The 21882-nt window shown below is 39.9% G+C and overlaps 1 protein-coding gene across 9 annotated transcripts in view; it reads right to left on the bottom strand.

Annotated features, from left to right (window-relative positions):
• samd4a (sterile alpha motif domain containing 4A) overlaps positions 1-21882 on the bottom strand; it is a 165482-nt gene that overhangs the window by 43550 nt on the left and 100050 nt on the right. For 7 of the 9 annotated variants that reach the window (XM_060933661.1, XM_060933659.1, XM_060933663.1 and 4 more), the window contains 2 exons: positions 20120-20203; positions 9283-12400 (listed from right to left, as the gene is read on the bottom strand). In XM_060933661.1, the coding sequence (XP_060789644.1) occupies positions 12372-12400; positions 20120-20203 (113 nt within the window). In that variant the 3' untranslated portion in view covers positions 9283-12371. Of the gene's footprint in view, positions 1-9282; positions 12401-20119; positions 20204-21882 lie in introns of those variants that run through there. The other 2 variants (XR_009655630.1, XR_009655629.1) reach the window with 1 other exon arrangement.

The raw sequence follows: 21882 nt of genomic DNA, 5'->3' as shown, positions 1-21882 counted from the left end.
CGAGGATGACGTATGATTCTACGCAGAAGGCGGCGTCTATGTTTATATGTCTATGACTTCACGGTTGGCGGGATTCTCGCAATGCGGTGTGCGCATGATCAAAAGTGGAACGAAGTCTCGCTACCACAAGATAACACGCAATTTCATAAGACTCTTTACTGGCTGTCTGTGGTGTACAGTATGTTTGTAAATGTTATGCGCTCTTTTATCATCGTAGGAATTGATTATAGCTCTAAATAAATAATGAAGTTTTTTTAAAGAATCCGTATAACTTTATTTATACGCCCGTATACTACATTTATTGAATCAAATCCGTATAAAATACGGACATTCCGTATAGGTTGACATGTATGTGTATGATTGTAGTCTTCTCTCAATTTCCATTTACAGATCTTTCTTTGGAGAGCTTTTCTGTTGTTTTTAGGGAGGTGTTTCTTTTGGTGGGGACAGGCATGTCAATAAGCATACAGGTTCTCTCCTTTTTTTCTCCTTCACCACTATATCTGGTCTGTTGACCTTAATTTCTTTTTATTATTATTATTATTATTTTGTAGGGTTCAATATACAGATGTTCCCCGAAGAATTCTTTAGGTTGATGATGGTAGCATCAGATTCTTGGTCTTGGTTTTACAGGAATGGAATCTGATGTGGTCTTCCGCTGCTGTAGCCCATCCCTGTCAACCTTTGACATGCTCTGTAAGATGCTTTTCTGCTCATCACAGTTGCAGAGTGGTTAATAATTTACCAAAGCTTTCCTGTTAGCACAAACCTATTCATAGTCCTCTGATCTCACTCATCTATAAGGCGTTTCCACCTGCAGAACAGGAGCACACGCAGGTCTATGGGTGTTCCTATTAAAGTAGCCAATCGTCATATCAGTGATTGTGTGTGGCAAAACGTTTCTTTTTTTTGGGGGGGTCAAATCTGGACCAGAACACTTAAATGTTCAGGGGAATATATATAGTGTGTTATTTACCAGCTGGGAGGTCCGTATCGTGAAATACTATGACCAAGGTCTTGAAAGTACTGAGCGAGGCCCTCTAGGCCGAGGTCAGTATTCAAGGCTGAGGTCATGGTATTTCACCATACGGACCGACCTTAAGCTGGTAAATAATATATTAATTTTTTTCTTTACCAAATTCTAACAGAAAACGAGAGCTCCCGAAATGGAAAACTGAGCCGAGATGAGCTGCCATTTTGAATCCTCATTCATGGCTGTAATGCAAATGGCTTCCTCCTCGGTATACAAGTGCACTTCCATGGCAGGAAAAAAAAAACCCTACATTTTGCCGCCTATTTATACAAAATTGAGTCATTCAGGATTCAGCCATGTTTTTGCTCGGTGTTAGCAAGTTACAGGTTTTTAGCTTTCTCCTGTAATGTTTTCTTTTATTTTGTCTTCCTCAGGGTAGTAAAACTCGTTTTCGCTGTGAAGACTGTCGTTATCGCTATCCATGCTGTAAAATCAATGGGTCATTCCATGCCAAATCAACAAGAGGTTATGCTCGACCATCTCAGATTTCAATGAAATTTGGAGGGCTCAGAGATACTATTAAAAGAAGTTAATCCCCAAAACGTGAGCTTCCTATCACCAATAGTTTCAGAAATACAGGCATTTGAATTTTTCGATTTTTTTGTTTTTTGCTCAAAACATACATATTTCAAAGTGCAATATAATCTTTATTATGCAAGATAGGAACCTAAAATTTTGCACAGAGACACTCAATGTCTTGTACTACAAGCTTCAACTTAGAATTTCAATGGTCATTGTATATTAGATGGTGATTTTAACAAGGAAATTAAAAAGACAAATTTGCATTTTTTGCATTTTTATCTCATTCTGGAAGCTTGCCTGTGGCAGTAATGCTTAAACTAAGAATGTTATTCAAATCTACACAGAAATATCTACCAATTTCAGTTTTACCAAGTCTCCACTATTCCTAGTTTGTCTGTAATAGGGTTTTGAAATTCGCCGATTTCTAAAACATGCCATTTTCAGTAGCAAGAAATCCAATGTGGGATAGCAGTTAGGAACTTGTAAATTTTTTTCAGTAATCCCCAAGACCCATATTTTATATTTCCAAATTTTTGTTCTGTGTCTCTCAAGTATTTTTAAACTACAGGGGTTTAAAAAAATCCATTTTCACCAAATTCGAATTTTTGATATATTTTCATATAATTGATATTTGAGGGTTAATAAATGCTTCAATAAGGCTCAAGTAGGTTAGGAGACATGTTTCTTCCTCAATTTTAAATAAAATTTCAATTAATGCTCAGTATTAATTATTTGTAAATTGATTTTAATCTAAGACTGTGTAACATTAGCAATCAATGACCAGCTATTGTGTACCGGTCAACAGCCAGCCTTATCAATATCAACACAGCACAATAGGTGACCTTTGATACCAGAACAGGTGGCTCATATCTTATAGTTTTAGAGTCTGTAAACTGCATACTTGTTCAGATAACATTATATTGCTTGGATTATATTAAATACATTGCAATACAGAGCACTGAGAAAATTTACCAATGTTATTAACTGAATGTGTTTCTTTGCAAGGATTGGATATTTTGAATAGTTGACTAGGGAATTTAATTGTAGTTGCTTTCAATTTGAGATCAGTATAAATGAGTTTGTTCTTAGACATCTAGAAATGGCTGAACTTCCTCCCTGTTCTATAGGAATTGGACTAAAGAAAGATTCTGACTGCCATAAACTAACATACAACAGAAATTGTAAGTTAAATACACTCTCTCAGTATAGTTTGGAGCAAATTTCATTAAACAGAGAACTGAACTTGAGAACATTTCAAGCACAGACACAGTATGTCTGCATCATGAGAAACTGTTTCTGATGAAATATGAAGAGCTACAGAAAAGTTGTTGTGATCCATATGAAAGGCACAAGAAAAAAGTTAAAACAGAATTACGTTCAATTCTTCCTGAAACAGCAGATTCACTTTCAAAACTGATAAAAATATTAAACCTGGACAAAAATTGTGTTCTAAATGTTCACAGAGAGTGAAAGAACATTTAAGCCAAGCAGATTCAGCAGGTTCTACAGAATCAGAACAAGACAGCATGTGTGTAGATGTGGATCCAACATACACTGGTGAGGTAGCTGAATCACTTGGCAAAAGCCTTGTGTCAATTGGTTGCTCTCCACTGAAAATTGCCAAGTATAGCCACAAACAGAAAGCTGCATATGGCAAAGTAAAGCTGCAACGAGTAGAAGATAGGTTTCTATCTTGCATAATAAAGATCACTTTGAAATATGTATGTTTTGAGCAAAATGCAAAAAAATTGAAAAATTCAAATGCCTGTATCTCTGAAACCGTTGGAGATAGGAAGCTCAAATTTTGGGGATTAACTTCTTTTAATAGTATCTCTGAGCCCTCCAAATTTCATTGAAATCTGAGATGGACGAGCATAAATTTGTCAGATATTTGACGCGGTACGCGGTGGTCCGGACTACCGTTGTGGTCCGGACCACCAAGTTCAGAAGACAAATAAATTTTAAATTTTCAGCTACTTCTTCCCCTAATTTAGAATAAATTCTTTCCTTTGCCCTTTCTTCTGTTGCTTTGTAGTCTCTAGCACATTTTTTCTTATTCCTTAGAAGCTGTTCATAACCACCCTGAGACATAATGACGAAAGTTGGTAAAATTATTTTTCACTTCCCTCGTGGCAGCTCCCGCTTTTTTACATGCGTTAGAACTGGTATCTTTTATTGCGCGTGTGTTTTACGCATGCATTTCTCTTCCGGTTTGAGAAAAAATAACAAATGATGTACGACTTTGTAAAAAAACTCGTATTAAATGACAAACACAGTATGATTTTGGTAAGTTTTTATTTATATCGTAATATAATACAGCATACGGTGAACCGGACCACAATCCAGGAAAAATAATTAATTAATGCCCTCGTTTTGTATGGAAAATACGGTGATCCGGACCACCGCGTACCGCGTCATTTGTTGATTTGGCATGGAATGACCCCAATGCTATTTTCCTGAGAAATGTGAAAATAAATGTTGACAAAAATTGCTATTATGTTTGTTGTTGTGAACAAGCGAGTTGCCAGAGGTCCATAACTGGACCCGCTCGCCAGCCAATCAGAGCACAGAATTTGATGGAAACCGAACTGCAAAAAAAAAAAGATTTATGTCGAATGGTTTCCTTATTAGAAAGGTTTCTAAGTGGAACCATTTTATGAAGCATAAGAACCCTGAAGATTTTCCATTTTCCAAAAGTTTTGAATGATTTGAGCACTCTTTATACATTAATCAAGTGTTTCTATTTTAGTTCTTACAGAAAGTGAAGCCCACTTTATGAACTCTTTTGTTTCTAAGACTAAAAAAAAAGCCTCAGGCTGCACTTGAGAAATTGCTCATGTTCACTTCTTTTCCTCACACGTTTGGTTCCACGTGCTTCTCATTAAGACTTCAGAGCCAAGTGAAAAAACAGCATGAGGATCTGCAAACGAGCTTTATGCTCAAAATCAGGTTCACAATGACTCAGCACTTTCTGATGTTTCTACACTGAGGATTTGTTTCCCACTCAATCTGACTCACCACTGAGGAGTGGTTTCATCTGGTCAAGTCCTGAAATCTGATTGGTTTAAACTGATACAAGCTTTAAATTATGATTGGTTGATATTCGTACATTAAAGTTGGATTCCATTTTGTTTATGCAGCAGTGCAGCAGGTATCATTGCCACATCATAGCTCAGGGTCCTTGGTGTGATCTTGAACACGGGTTACGGTCTCTTCAGTTTCCTCAGGGTTCTCTGGTTTCTTCCCAACCTCTAAAAAACGTGCAGTAGGTGGTTTGGTTACATTAAATTGCCCCTAGGGTGTGTGTGTGTGTGTTGTAATGCAATATACTGGCTTCCCATCCAGTATCACTTCTCAATCAATTCACTTCAGTGATCCTTTTTCAAAAGTTACTCTTTAATACTTTTTGTCTGTGGTTATTACAAAGATGTCAAGCATTGATGTCAAACACAGACCGCATGAAACAAACATTTTACCAACACACAAACGGACCTCTTTTACATACAGAACACACAGCGTTCACACTCAACATAAAGACACACACACTCAGACAAATCTGAGCATCAGATCTGAGCTGGTTCATGCTGGATTCAGACAAACTTCGCGTGTATTCGTATCTCCCTTCTTACACACGGAAGTTTCCAGGGGAAAAAATACTTCTTTACTGAAGCCGAAATGCTCAGCTGCAGACTCAATTCTCAGTATTTAACTGAGGTATTTCTTGCCGTCTTCTTTAAGGTAGCGATTAGTGTACTTCTCACAGGAGAAGAAAAAAAATAAATTGAGAAAGTTCATGTCAAGTTGCAGCGTTTGTTTGAAAACATACATGTACAAAATTACAAGACATTCCATTTACTCGCAAACATGACAATTACAAATATATATATAATATATACACACATCTGATTGTTTTACAGACAGGTATAATTCATATAACTTCATATCAGCATTGAAAGTACCGAAGCAGTACTGAAGTGTTTATCTGACAGACAAGGCCAACAAAAGGACATGCTCCTTAAAAAAAAAAAAACCCAACAAGTTGTACAGGTTTTTTTTTTTCCTCAGTCAATGCTTCCAGCTTTGTTATTAACCACTACATATTTAAATCCATATAAAATCCTTTACATTTCAGCTAACTATCTGAGTCCAAAAGAAAAAAAAAAGAGAGAGAGAGAGAAAAGGCACTGCCATTTGTTATTCTAAATACAACTTCCCAACCTCACATGCATTTTAAAATATAAATTACTTTTTTGAGTAAATTTTCCTTTTTTTTACTTTTTAAACATATGATGTTCTTTTAAAATATATATATATATGTATATAATATATATGTAAGCCTGCAGTCAATACAGGACATCGGCTCTTGAAGATAATTAAAGGACACAGTAAAGCGGTATAAGATACAGTATAGATGCAGGTTTTTTCCTTAAAAAAAAAGAAAGATAATTACGCAATATGACTAACGAACAGAGCCAGTATAAAAAAAATTCAAACACTTTGGAATATCTTTCTCTTTGACCTTTTGGTTGCAGTCGTGCTTTGGGTGCAGTTACAGATGAACACAAAATTACGCTGTATCAGCTGTATGCTGGGTTGCCCGTTTATTAGGTACACCTACTTTCACTCGTATTCTCAGTACTGAACTGGTACGAGTGATGGAGGTGTATGTAATAAACTTGTGTGTGTGGCTTTGTGTTTTATTGTTTGTACAGAGAGCACTCTTTTTTGTTTTGATGATGACGTGACTGCGCACGAGCATTTTCATTTTAACAGCCGATTTCTGGTTACAAACTGCTTTGCAGGTTCATGCTGGTTTTCTTCCAACAAGAGATTTTAGACATCTTTTGGCAGACTGACGGTTTTATAGCTACATTTGCTGTACAATTTAACAACTGGCTCGTCACAGAACAATCTTTGTAGGCAGATGCCGAGGCAAGATTAGGAAGTAGGTTAAATAAAAAGTAAAATATGCTAGTATTTTTGTTTTCTTAAAAAAATAAACACAGATTCTTCATCATTTTTGGTAGAATTCAGCCACACCAACATCCTAAGTGTTCTCCAAGACCGCCACACATATACTTATCCACATTGTTACGTATTTCCCCAACAGCGTAAAGTGTGTATGAAACTATTTCTGAAGCTCCCAGCATCATCTCGTGCTGAGGCGACCGTGCACTGCCACACGACTGCAAAAAGCATCTGAGAAGTCAACTTTGTGTTCATCATCTACAATGATGTGTTCAAATGCCGAGGCCTAAACTCCAACACTGCGCTATACAGCATGCGATCGGCCATCGGTATCCCAGAGCGAGCAATTTACATGACAAAACAAATCAGCAAATAAAGAACAAAATCAAATAAGGACTATAAAATACAGGGTTTTTTTTTTTTTTTAGATACAGACCAAAAAAAAAAGAAAAAAGATATGAGATGTACTTATGGTTACCAGCCATAGCGAGTTAATACATACGGTATCTTAAATAATACATCTAATGAATACAATAACCTCTGCAACAATAATAGAAAAAAAAAGAATGAATAAATAATCATTTGAATCTGCTAATAGGGTTCGTTCAAATGGCAGTGTTGAGTGGCTATTACACAAACACACTGCTCGCATGAGACCCCCACACACAAAGCCTCTTGCGTTTGAAGAGCAGACGCTTGCATGCTTTTATAAAACATCTTTCATATGTAGGAAAAAAGCCTACTAGTTCAGAACAGCATAACTTGTAACGAATGATCTCAGGTGTCACTGAATGCATTTCACCTTTAAAGCGCTATTATATGACACACAAAATGGAGGCATTCTCTGAGGCGGCTTTTTAACCGTGTGTGTGTAGTGATAGTCCATGCTCTGCCCCATCTTTTTCAACTCACAGTAAGAGTATCATTCTTAGGGAACATAGCAAAGTGCCTCATTCTGTGCTTTCAAGTACAAGTCTCTAGAGAACAAGAGTAGAAATTTCTCAGGCGTGTGATTGTGTTTCAAAGGACATTTACTGTTTAATTATTCATATCAGTCACAGTTGACGTTATCTTAAAGGGATTGGTGTGCTTTCTGAGAGAAATCAGACCTAATTAAGCACTAAGAAGGTGAAGCTTCGAGACTGTTGAGATTGCTAGCTAGCTAGCTACTCACTGCTAAAATTCTGAGGAAAAATTCTGTGAATTAGGAAAATTATCACAGAAAAAAAATATGCATCAGCTCTTCTTCTGATTCATAAAACCCACCTTGTGTCTTTCAGACCTATGAGAAGTTTCTAAAGGAAAAATATATATTTGTAGTGTTAGCTAATTAACATGCAACAGTGTCAGCTAACTTTGCTAACTACTTAGACACAAGGTAAACTTTTAGTCACCAGGCCTGCCCTCTTTTCTGACTAGCATAGTGTAAACTAAACACAATAAAACAGCTAGTTATATATTTAACTAATTGCTAGCTAAACTTAAGGATTCACTAACACTCACAAGCTAGCTTAGACAGACTGCTAGTTAACTAGTCAACATGAAGGCTGCTACCTATTTAGCAAAGCTAACACTAAGCAGCTTTAAGAACTTTCAGTCACTGTCATGTCTTATTAAATCACCTCCAACAGTTTTTAAAGACCTATACATTGAGAAAACGGCCACTTTTGTTCAGCAGAGACCCTTTACTCAGCACTTTGGACTATTTCTTTGCTTGTCTCACTTTGCTAATGCGTGACAGCATCTTTGGACGTGCTCTAGCTTGAAGTGCGGCTGTGTGTGAAGGCAGTAGCCTGTAACTCGATTTCATAACTCTGGTATTGTAGCGTATTGTTGGCAGTGAAGAGCTAAAAGCGTACACACAATCTGTGATTCATGATCGGGGTGCATGGGATAAACTTAGTTGATCGTATTTCCTAAATGGGTCATTTAAACCACCATGACCTGAACAGGATAAAACACGCACTTATTAAACATTAATGATTAAATCCACAAGAACATGCACTCATCTCATCTCATCATCTCTAGCCGCTTTATCCTTCTACAGGGTCGCAGGCAAGCTGGAGCCTATCCCAGCTGACTACGGGCGAAAGGCGGGGTACACCCTGGACAAGTCGCCAGGTCATCACAGGGCTGACACATAGACACAGACAACCATTCACACTCACATTCACACCTACGGTCAATTTAGAGTCACCAGTTAACCTAACCTGCATGTCTTTGGACTGTGGGGGAAACCGGAGCACCCGGAGGAAACCCACGGGGAGAACATGCAAACTCCACACAGAAAGGCCCTCGCCGGACCCGGGGTTCGAACCCAGGACCTTCTTGCTGTGAGGCGACAGCGCTAACCACTACACCACCGTGCCGCCCGAACATGCACTCATATTAACAAATATTTCTTTGTCATGCAAATTTTGTACCTATGGAGCCCCCTAATGGTCATGGGGAGAATTTATTTTAGCTAATTTTGCATTCTCTTGTGCGTTAACCCTCACCACCCTTATTTCTCATCATCTCATCTCATTATCTCTAGCCGCTTTATCCTTCTACAGGGTCGCAGGCAAGCTGGAGCCTATCCCAGCTGACTACGGGCGAAAGGCGGGGTACACCCTGGACAAGTCGCCAGGTCATCACAGGGCTGACACATAGACACAGACAACCATTCACACTCACATTCACACCTACGGTCAATTTAGAGTCACCAGTTAACCTAACCTGCATGTCTTTGGACTGTGGGGGAAACCGGAGCACCCGGAGGAAACCCACGCGGACACGGGGAGAACATGCAAACTCCACACAGAAAGGCCCTCGCCGGCCCCGGGGCTCGAACCCGGACCTTCTTGCTGTGAGGCGACAGCGCTAACCACTACACCACCGTGCCGCCACCCTTATTTCTAAGGAACACAAATTTAAGTATTCTGAGAGAACACAAAAGTAGACCAAAAAATCCATATGTATCTGACTGCCCGCTCCTGCCTGCATGAGTGCTGACTGCAAAGTCATCTGAAATTTTTATAACACTTTTATTGTGCATGGCATTTTCCTATGTCTTGCAAGAACAATGTCATGCAGACGAGATGTGATCATTTTGATGTGCTGAGGGTCGCTTTTCTCCATTTTGGGACTGTTTTTCTCCAGAAACAACTGAACGTGAGGAGCTTTAACTCATTACCAAAACTATGGAACCACGCCACACCAAGATGGCAACGTGCAGAAAACATCGTGACACTGCATCAACCTTGGAGAGTTTTGAGTCGCAGGGATGCAATTTGTGGTTGACATTCGCGAATAGATCCGTGAAACAAAAGACATGTACATCTTTTCTCTGTTACTGCTTTTGTGTTCTCTTTTCTTTCTCTGCAAGATCAAAACATTAGGTGTATAACTCCATACTCACTACCATAGAGTCGAGCCCATGCATTCTAAGGCTAAGATAGCTAAGCACTAGCTAGAATGACTTAGTTATTCTTAGTTTGTCACATCATCTAACCTATCTTGCAGTTGCACTCACTAGGCAGGCTTTCCTTTTCTTTTCCGCCGGCTTTTAACTGACGGGAGAGCGGAGTCCACCATGTTTGCCCATGCCGACTTGTTTTGGTTAAAAGTAGGTCAAACATACCCAATGGCGGTCACGTGATATTGCTGCTCACTTGCTTCAGCAATCTCCGGAATCGTAAAATGCAGGACGATTTGTATCACGGCAAAACATTTACACATCAGATACAAGGTGTGTGTGCAGCAGCGCAACATCTCGAAACTCCAACAGCAATACAAATAGAACAATTTAACCAGAATTCAACTTTGCAGTCAGCATCTTTTAAAAAAAAATGCTTGTAGTTTTTTGTTTGCAAGGGATCCCAGCCCCAGTGCACACCCCTCATTCATGATCTACTTTGTGTGCTCCAGCACGCTTTGCCCAATCTATTGCACGTAAGAGTGTTTGCCTTCAATAGTTCAGCGTTTCACAGCACTGAGTGCACTTTCTTATATTAGTTAAAAAAAGAAACAATTATGGCACACAAAACTCTACCAACCCTCATTTTAAGGGCTTTAAACTGCTCCAAAAATCAACAATCTGTATAGATTCCTAATCAATGTTCTATTCCATGCAGAAAATCAAACAGCTACTCAAAGAGGCTGAGATTCACAAAGTTCAACTGAAAAGCTTATTCCACACTGTAAACCTACAAATGTGATATGCTAACAGACTACCTGACATTAAGACAACACTAGGGGAAAGAAATAATAATAATAATAAAAAAACAACTAATTTCCTTGTAGTGCTAACTAAAGCTGAGCATAAATTCATCTTAGCATTTTGCTTCTGAAACGTTTCAAATGCAAGAGCATGTTGAATCTGTCTTGATAATTGTTATCTTCAAGTCTTCATACAGTGAGTCTTTCCATGAATGAACTGAAATGTGTGTCAGTTTTAACACTGAGAAATTGGTGACATATTGGTTTATAAATAAAGGTTATCTGTAACGTTTAGTATCACTGTGCTCTCAGTCTGACTTTAGCTGAGCGTACAACTGCTAATTTGCTATTTTTTAAATGTTTCCTGGTTACACTGGGGTAAATAATTTTTAGTTTTCGCCCACAAACCATCAACACATCAGTGTGTTTTCTGACAGATGCCCAAATGTCCATGTGAAGGCACATGACTATGTTACACCATTTGGCCACCAGGTGGAGCTACATATTTGGGTACGTTTCCTCCAGTTACTCCAGCATGAGGATATTATTACTCAAAGCTCTCTAAACCCTCGCTAATGGACACATGTATTTATTTACAATCCGAGCATATAGCTGAGAATATAAGCACGGCCCCAGACGAGCAGTGGTCCAGTGTAGCCTTTTACATGACTCTCACTTTCTGTTCATCTTCTTCAAAGACATTCAAATACAAACACGATCAAAATCAGGAACATCTATCAAATAAGATTTCAAGCAGGAAACCTTGCCAAGTATCTCTTTCCATTCTGAACAACACATCCAGCTTTGCCTGACTTACCACATGCCTTCGTCCACTTCCCTTGACGTCCAAATCCATTTACGACATTCCTTCCCCCCTCGTTTTACCTCATATCCTCCACATGCATACATCACTTCCCTTTCCTCCTTTGCTCTCTCTCTCTCGCTCACATTCTCATTCCTTCCTCTTCTCTTCTCTCTGGCCACTGCTGCTCTGACTCTCCAAATCTTCACAAAACAGCTTCCCAAATGGCCAGGAAATTCCCAAATCAATCCGAGAAAAACAAAAACCTTGTAAACTAATGCTGGAAGTTGCTGCTGAAGATGATAACTGATAGATGTGTGTAAACAACTTGGTTTGGTGACTCCATGCAAGTTATGATCAGCCCCTGGCTTGTAGTGTATGTTTGTTGATTACTGGCTGTTTTTGGTTTCGACGCACAGCGAGAGAGCTTCACCATCCTTACGTCTCATGGATCTCTCCATCTTCTGTTCTCTTCTCCACGTTCACCAAACACCATACAGCACCTCTGATCAGTTTTATGTTGTTTTTTTTTTATTTGTTCTCTTTTTATCTCCCAAAAATATCCAATGCCTAACGTGTAAAAAAAAAAAGTAGTCACGGCAACAGCGATGATGATATCGATGATGATGATGGGAGCTGGTCAATTGCAGCACACTTTCAGAAGAAGGTGTATGGTAGCAGGTAAGCCACACCCACCAGCCATTACTTCCACTACCATTGACTGTGTTGGTTAGATGAGCAAGTGGGTGAAGTTTAAGGACAAAGCAGGTGTATGCTGCACAAATGGCCCTTGTTCCACCGTCTCTTCAATTCATGGTTAGCGCTGCCTCCTTTTCGTGCTCTTCTTCAGATAGTGGACGTCCGATCAACACCATCTACAAACACATGATGAAGAACATTCATGACTCAGTTATTCATTATTACACTGTTGGAATCATAATAACACTCTGCCTGTAAGTCCCAGTGAAGGAGGTGTGGCCTCTGTGCTTGTCAGTATCAGTGAAGGAGGCGTGGCCTCTGCACCTGTCAGCCCTAGGAAAGGAGGTGTGGCCTCTGAGCTTTTAATGCCAAACAAATCTTTTGTTTCAGAAGGGTGCCACATAAATAAAACGATTATTATTATTATTATTATTATTATTATTATTATTAAAAAGCCTTCTAAAAACTCTTTTCTGGACCAAATGTATATAAAGCATGTAGGCATGTCCAATATCCATCATAAAATATCAGAAAGGCAGCACATAAATAAAATGAATTATGATCATTCGTAGAAAGTGCAGTGGGGAAATACTCTGGGGGGATGGGGGTAAGTTTTGGCTGAGCGTGGACCAGGAACACAGCCAGCTCTGTGGGCAGTGGCTTGGGCATTCCTGAGCTCACCGCAGTGCCTTACTGTGCTCCAAACACACAAAGCTGCACTTGTCCGGCCACTGAGGGTCTCTGTCTCCGTTCTGCTCCTAAAAAACGCACACACCCTCTTTATGTGAAGGGAAAACTCCACTTTATATGGGAACGGTCACCTTTTTTCCCCCGCAGCCTAAAGTCACACCCTGAGCAGTGGGGTTATTCAGCAGTCTGATGGATTTGCTGCGTTTTGTTGTGGCTGCTGCTCGAAGCTTGGGTTACGTCGGTGAGGAGTAACTGAGGAGCTTTGCTTGAAAAGTCTCAGAGACGGAAAAGTACATTCTTGCTCTGTCCAAAAGCTACAGTGTAATTTTCCCCTGCAGCTCACCGCCGACGGTGGAAGCATGGCTGCAGTGTTTGACCTAATTAAGGAGGATGCTGTTTCAGACATTTCGCCGATAAAGAACGCTTTCTGAGTGTGCTTTACAGCATAACGAGCCAGTATTCACTGCTACCTCAAACCATGTTTGTTCACACTCCAAACTCTTTGCATTTGAAGCCAAAGCACAAAATGTACCCTTCCAGTGTTTCCATTGCCTTACAGGAGCGCTGCCTTAAAGGCACAGGGGGAAATACTCATTCTGGACTGAACGAAAAAGTACACCATTTTCCATTTACCACAAATTGAGAATTGAATCAATTAGGACTAAGATTTTCTTTCTTTCTTTTTTTTCTTTTTGTGTGTTTGTGTGTGTGAAGTTTATCTCTAGGTTTTACACTAATGTAGCGAACAAGAAAAGGATGGTCTCAAGCCCTGTCCACATTATTTTAAAAAATACAGGGTTTTTTTGAAAAGGTTGTTTCAATCCTGTCCACAAGACCAACGTTTTCAGAAATATTTGTGTCCACACAAAAACGTAATAATAATAATAAAAATTTGAAAATGCTCATGAGCATGCCACTCCATCAAGTGGCGAGAGTAAACTCCACTGACTTGGAAAATTCAAAGAAAACGTCCCCTCAACTCAGGTACTCAAGATGATCTCCTCAACTCAGCTCTCGGTTCCTTTGAGTTCAGCAAATGATGTCAAATCAACATGGCTGCTCACAGCAGCACAAATAAAGTAGTATTTCTTACCTTTACACGAGTTATACTGTATATACAAGTATTTTCTTTTGACATACAGACTTATTCACTTGTTAAATCTGTTACATCAGTCATCACAGACAGCTGCTTAGGGTTAAGGTTACTGTTCACAAAAGACGAACAGGGAAGCATCCATATTTTTTCCCTACTTTGTAGCTTGAATACACAGAGGTCGAAAATGACGCACTCCAACTTCCCGCTTCTGAGGCGGGCCGAATGCACCATTGTCTAGTACACAGACCACAAAGTAAGAAACTAATCAGCCACTATTCCTAGCACATGCGAACCACAATGGGCATGTCCACATTTTCGAAAACAACCACTTATCTGGTCCACGCAAACACAGCGAGAATGGAGTTTTCAAAAGATATTCATATCTGTCTGGTTGTTGCATTAGTAATTATTAGTATATAACAATTTCATAAAATACTAACATATTGGAAATATATTACTATACACCCTAACCCTAATCATAACCCTTGTAAATCAGAACGCCCATATATGAATCTTGTGACATCTCGCTCCGCCCACATCCCCGCCCCATCCCAATCCCAAACAGGCTGCAGTGATGAGTACTTGGTTACATGAGACTCAAGAGGAAATCTTTTCTGTGCCTGATGAGATTTGGAAGAAAATATATTTTTGATTTGATTCTTATGACAATGAACTGTGGATGCTGATTGAAAGGAAAAAAAACAGATAGCAAGTAGACCATTGCTTTATTTTGTCGCACTGGAGATTACAATTTTAAAAACTATGATTTTAACAATAACGTAGTTAACTACAGCCCCAATTTCAAAAAAGTTGGGACACAGTGTATAACATAAATAAAAACAGAATGTGAAGATTTGCAAATCATGGCAACCCGATATTTCATTGAAAATAGTACAAAGACAACATATTAAATGTTGAAACAGAAATGTTATTTTTTTTAAAAATATATGCTCATTTTGAGGGGCGGCACGGTGGTGCAGTGGTTAACGCTGTCGCCTCACAGCAAGAAGGTCCGGGTTCGAGCCCCGTGGCCGGCGAGGGCCTTTCTGTGCGGAGTTTGCATGTTCTCCCTGTGTCCGCGTGGGTTTCCTCCGGGTGCTCCGGTTTCCCCCACAGTCCAAAGACATGCAGTTTAGGTTAACTGGTGACTCTAAATTGACCGTAGGTGTGAATGTGAGTGTGAATGGTTGTCTGTGTCTATGTGTCAGCCCTGTGATGACCTGGCGACTTGTCCAGGGTGTACCCTGCCTTTCGCCCATAGTCAGCTGGGATAGGCTCCAGCTTGCCTGCGACCCTGTAGAAGGATAAAGCGGCTAGAGATAATGGGATGAGATGAGATGCTCATTTTGAATTTGATGTCAGAAACACATTTTAGAAAAGTTGGGACGGGGCAACAAAAGACTGAAAAAGCTGTGTCATGCAAAAAAAAAAAAAGAAAAAAAAGAATTTGGTTAATTGGCAACAGGTGAGTAATGTGATTGGAGATAAAAAGAGCATCCCAGATAGGCAGAGTCTCTCAGAAGTAAAGATGAGGATGGGTTCACCGCTCTGTGAAAGACTGTGTGGGCAAACAGTGCAACAATTTAAGAATAACGTTCCTCAATATAAAATTGCAAAGAATTTGGGGATCACGGCGGCACAGTGGTGTAGTGGTTAGCGCTGTCGCCTCACAGCAAGAAGGTCCTGGGTTCGAGCCCCGTGGCCGGCGAGGGCCTTTCTGTGTGGAGTTTGCATGTTCTCCCCGTGTCCACGTGGGTTTCCTCCGGGTGCTCCGGTTTCCCCCACAGTCCAAAGACATGCAGGTTAGGTTAACTGGTGACTCTAAATTGACCGTAGGTGTGAATGTGAGTGTGAATGGTTGTCTGTGTCAGCCCTGCGATGACCTGGCGACTTGTCTAGGGTGTACCCCGCCTTTCGCCCGTAGTCAGCTGGGATGGGCTCCAGCTTGCCTGCGACCCTGTAGAAGGATAAAGCGGCTAGAGATAATGAGATGAGATGAGATGAATTTGGGGATCACATCATCTATGGTACATATCATTAAAAGGTTCAGAGAATCTGGAGAAATCTCTGTATGTAAGAGACAAGGCTGAAAACTGACATTGGATGCCTGTGATCTTCAGGCAACACTGCATTAAAAGCAGACGTGTCTGTAGTGAAAATCACTGTATGGGCTCAGGAACACTTCAGAAAACCATCATCTGTGAAAACAGTTCATTACTGCATCCACAACTGCAAGTTAAAACCAGATATAAACAATATCCAGAAACACCGACACCTTCTCTGGGCCCGAGCTCTTTTATGATGGACTGAGGTGAAGTGGAAAATTGTCCCAAGGTCTGACGAATCAAAAGTAGAAATTATTTTTAGAAATCATAGACATCACGTCCTCCAGGTTAAAGAGGAGAGGGACCATCCGGCTTGTTATCATTACACAGTTCAAAAGTCAGCATCTGTGATGGTATGAGGGTGCATTTGTGCATGACATGGGTAGCAGGGCGGCCTGGTGGTGTAGTGGTTAGCACTGTCGTCTCACAGCAAGAAGGTTCTGGGTTCGAGCCCAGTGGTCAATGGGGGCCTTTCTGTGTGGAGTTTGCGTGTTCTCCCCGTGTCTGCGTGGGTGTGCTCCGGTTTCCCCCACAGTCCAAAGACATGCAGGTTAGGCTAATTAATGGCTCTAAATTGACCATAGGTATTAACGTGAGCATGAATGTTTGTGTGTCTCTATGTGTCAGCCCTGCAATGATCTGGCGACTTGTCCAGGGTGTACCCCACCTCTCGCCCATAGTCAGCTGGGATAGGCTCCAGCTTGCCTGCAACCCTGCACAGGATAAGCGGTTACGGATAATGGATAGAGGGATGGACAGGGGTAGCTTGTACATCTGGCAATGCATCATTAATACTGAATGATATATACACGTTTCAGAGCAATATGCTGCCATCCAGACAAAATCTTTTTCAGTGAAGGCTTTCCTTCTTTCAGCAAGACTAATATCCCTTTTCCACCAAATCAGTTCCAGGGCTGGTTCGGAGCCAGTGCTGGTGCTGGTTCACAACTCGTTCAACTTGCGAGCCAGCTGAGAACCAGCTTGCTTTTCCATCGCTCACGGTGCTAAGAGAAGACACGTCATTACGTTGCTGTATACGTCAGTTACGTCGTTGTATACGTCATTACGTCGCTGTATACGTCTGTTACGTCGCTACGTTTGCATAAACCTTGGCGCGAATATCGAAGCAAAAACAACGCGGAAGAAGCAGCAGCAACAACAACAATAATAATAATAATGGATGACTTCGTGTTTGTACAGCTGCTGCTTCTCATCGCTTAAAAATGGCGATCTTTCGCGGTCTTGTTATTGTTGTCGGTCTTAAAGGGATAGTTCGGGATTTTTGACATGAATCTGTATGGCATCCCCATCAATAGTGTCATGCAAATACACTGACTCACCCCTGACAGCATCCTGTGAGTCCAGTTCTTGTCCAGTTTTGGTCCAGACGAAAGTAGTCCGGCAAGTTTGTTGGGGTCACGAAAGTAAAACGTCTTTCGTCTCAAAACAGTATGTGTTCAAAAGAGTGATATATTTGCATCACAAAACCGTTGCCAAATAAAAAGTCAGACCTCGAAATCGCTAGGCACTATTTTCTCTCCCTTCTTATCACTGCGCGCTGCCAGCTTCATCCAGCTGCGGCTCCAGCTTCAAGGATAAGCTGGAGCCGCATAAGTAGGAGTCCCGGCGGGTGGTTTGTATTCGATTCGTTTATATCCCGACCTTGTCAGCTGTCACTTTTATGTTCATGGACCCGGTAAGCTGGTAAATAATATATATATTTTTTTTCTTTACCAAATTCTAACAGAAAACGAGAGCGCCCGAAAGGGAAAACCGAGCCGCCTCACGGCTGTAATGCAAATTGCTTTCCTCCTCAGTATACAAGTGCGCTTCCATGGCAGGGAAAAAGAAACTACCACTGCTGCCTATGTAGTGCCCTATTTATACAAATAGGAGTCATTCAGGATTCAGCCATGTTTTTGCTCCGTGTCATGGCTGAATCCTGAATGACTCCTATTTGTGGAAAAGGGGCATATGCCAAACCGCTTTCTGCATATATTAAAACTGCATGGCTCCATAGTAAAAGAGTCCGGGTGCTAAACTGGCCTGCCTGGAGTCCAGATCTATCTCCCATTTAAAACATTTGGCACATTATGAAGTGCAAAATACGACAAAGGAGACCCCGAACTGTTGAGTAACTGAAATTGTATATCAGACAAGAATGGGACAACATTTCTCTTTCAAAACTACAGCAATTGGTCTCCTCAGTTCCCAAATGTTGAGTGTTGTTAAAAGTAGGGTGATGCAATACAGTGGTAAATATGCCCCTGTCCCAACATTTTTGAAATGTGTTGCTGACGTCAAATTCAAAATGAGCATATATTTTTCAAAAAACAATAAAATTTCTTAGTCGCAACATTTGATATGTTTTCTTTGTACTATTTTCAATGAAATATAGGGTTTCCATGATTTGCAAATCTTCACATTCTGCTTTTATTTACAGTTTACACAGCGTCTCAACTTTTTTGGAATTGGGGTTGTATAATGGTGTTTATTAGAAAAACCAGATGAGATATCTTTAAAACCGAATTAAACAATGACTTAACATGCTAGTTCAGTGCAGCATAGCTTACACACACACAGGCCACTTTATTAGGTACACCTGTTCAACTACTCACTAACGCAAGTATCTAAATCAGCCAATCACATGGCAGCAACTAAATTCATTTAGGCATGTAGAAGTGGTCGAGAAAGGTGATTTAAATGACTTTGAACATGGTATGTTTGTTGGTGCCAGACAGGCTGGTCTGAGTATTTCAGAAACTACTGAGCTACTGGGATTTTCACACACAACCATCTCTCAGGTTTACAGAGAATGGTCTGAAAGAGAGAAAATATCCAGTGAGCGGCAGTTCACTGGGTAAAAATGCCTTGTTGATGTTGGAAGTCGGAGGAGAATGGCCAGACCAGTTCGAGATGATAGAAAGGAAAGAGTAACTCAAATAACCACTCGTTACAACCAAGGTATGCAGAAGACCATCTCCGAATGCACAACATGTTGAACCTTGAAGCAGATGGACTCCAGCAACAGAAGACCACACCAGGTGCCATTTCTGTCAGCTAAGAACAGGAAACTGACACTTCGTTTACACGTAGCCAGGTATTTATGAAAACGGGTATCTTCTCCTCCCCGTACTAGAAAATAATTCGGTTTACACAATGCTCAAAAACAGCCAGGGAAGGCTGTCAAAAACATGTCAAACAAATAGAAAGCCAACCAGAGATCTGAAAGCCAAGGAGGAGGGACCGTCAGATCACAATGCTAAAACTCTGTTTTCCCCATAACACGGAGAAAACTCCGTTTTCCACTATTTACACGCAGGCATGAAAACGGAGTTTTCACAAATCCCCACTTTGCCTGGAGTTTTTGAAAGCAGCCGTTTTCAGTGACTGAAACCTCCATTTACGTGTAAATGATGGGTGCAACCGCATAAATAAATATCCATTTTTATAGATACCCGGCTACGTGTAAACGGGGTCCGAGGCTACAATTCACACGCGACAATCTGATGAGTCTCGATTTTTGCTCGGATGATAGGGTCAGAATTTGGCGTAAACAACATGAAAGCATAGATCAATCCTGCCTTGTATCAATGGTTCAGACTGGTGGTGGTGGTGTCATGGTGTGTGGGATATTTTCTTGGCACACTTTGGGCCCCTTGGTACCAATTGAGCATCATTAAAACGTCACAGCCTACATGAGTATTGTTGCTGATCATGTCCATCCCTTTATGACCACAGTGTATGCATCTTCCCATGGCTACTTTTAGCAGGATAATGCGCCATGTCACAATCAGATAATCATTTTATCTTGATTATCTTGTCATAATCATTGCAAGCCAAAATCGTATTGAAAATAAAATTTGATTGATCACCCAGCCCTATCATAAGCATCAGTATATCTATGCACACACAGACACCTTATATAGTGCAATATGTGATCTCATTCTTGTAAACTTCAGAGAAATAAGGACAGTGGAGTGTATGAACAGGAACTGATTTACCTTCTAGAGCGTGTTCAGTCATACTGCGGCACAGAGACTCCAATCGATTATTGATGTCTGGCTCTGTCACAGGAACCTGCAGGTCTGCAAACAAACATCACAAACATGACACAGGTGGTAGTTAGTAAAGGAACCGTCAAGCAGAAAAATGTAATCATGATAGTAGTGTTGAGTTCTCAAATCTGATTGGTCAGAAGGTGTCGATCCTTGGACATTCCACTTAATCTAAGATCAAATGCTTGCTGGCCGTGCTGTGAAAATTGTGCATGCAGATGCTCATCTGAGTTTCCATATCTGTCATTGCTTAACTCTTGAATATTTTCTATCGTGAATAGTATGATTAAATAGCTTATAATCTCTGCTTTCTAAATAAATTAGATCTTGTTAAGATCTGTTCAGTACTTTGGGAGGTTGAAGTTGGTAGAACAGAGTGTATTTTTTGCTTGCGTGATGTTGGGAAACTCCCGGTGATTTTTGAGTCACGGGAAATCGGTCAGGCTCTCTCACTTCTCATCAGTTTCTGACTGGATTACTCGTGAATATCAATCAGATACCTTTTATAGGGATGTTCTCTCGCTCTCACTGTTTCTGATGAAGCATTCAGCAAAATTTTCCGTCAGCTAATTTTGATGTTATGCTTCACAGAAGACTTTGAAGTGAGTTTTCATAGCTTTACCTACTTATTTAAAAAAAAACCGGATTCCTGTCAATAAATAACTATTTTAGAATATAACTGTAGTTGTATCGATGAAAAATATTGAGATCTTAGTGGGCAGAATGATATTTTAAAAAACTGGAAGTCAAAAATGCGAGTGTCAATTTCAGTTCAATTAATTGGAACTGTTTACTGGATGCGGCTCACACAGTTTTTTTGAGGTTAGCCTTGAAAGCTGTGAATATTATCATTTATATTCTTTAATATAAACACTAGTAGGCCCTACTTTGGAGAAATACAAAGGCCTACAGAGCACAAAGAGAGTATTAGAAATAATCTTTTATTACTTTTTTATTGAGTCTACTGATTTAACATTTTTACCTAATTAGCATAATTAATGCTAACTGCATACTAATTTACATAGTTTTACCATGTTATCCTAATACATAATATTACGTCAGTTTGCTAAAAATTAAGCCGTTTTTTTCAATCTTTGATTTGCAATATTTCAAGAACAGATAAACATTTTAATTCTGTAAAAAGTATGTTGTTCAGCATTCAATTCTGAATTCACTGAGATCAGTTTCAAGCAATTTGAATTTTCACCTGATATGCCAAAGAATAATAAATGACGAAATGCGTAATCACTGATATGATGAAATTTTCTGTAAGGAGACGTTTATGGAAGTACTTTGTAACAGTCAGTAGGTTTTCTATTACAGGAGCACCAAGAAGTTCATTTCACTATTTTCACAACACTAAAGGTAGCTTATAAATGGATAAGAAGTCTGACATGCTGTTCTTCAAGTATATGCTTTTAGTGGAAAAACTATTTTGTGGTGGTGGTAGCACACTTTGTGTTCTATTCCTTACTTATTTAACAGCACCCATTAAACAACAAAACATTTGATTCCTTTTCAGCTAAATTCATTTATTATTGAAAGAGTCTCTAATGTTCACTGTACATGCTCAGTATATCAGATATCAAATAGCAGCACTATCTACTCAATATTGTATTATTTATAAGATTCATCTAGAGAAAATAAGTGATTGTTGTTTTTGTATTGTATTTTAAAGGCTTTTGACAGAGTGTGCATTTGATGTCCTC

This window comes from Neoarius graeffei, chromosome 11, assembly GCF_027579695.1.
Source record: "Neoarius graeffei isolate fNeoGra1 chromosome 11, fNeoGra1.pri, whole genome shotgun sequence".
NCBI classification, from domain to species: domain Eukaryota; kingdom Metazoa; phylum Chordata; class Actinopteri; order Siluriformes; family Ariidae; genus Neoarius; species Neoarius graeffei.
This window is presented reverse-complemented; position numbering and strand designations above follow the sequence as displayed.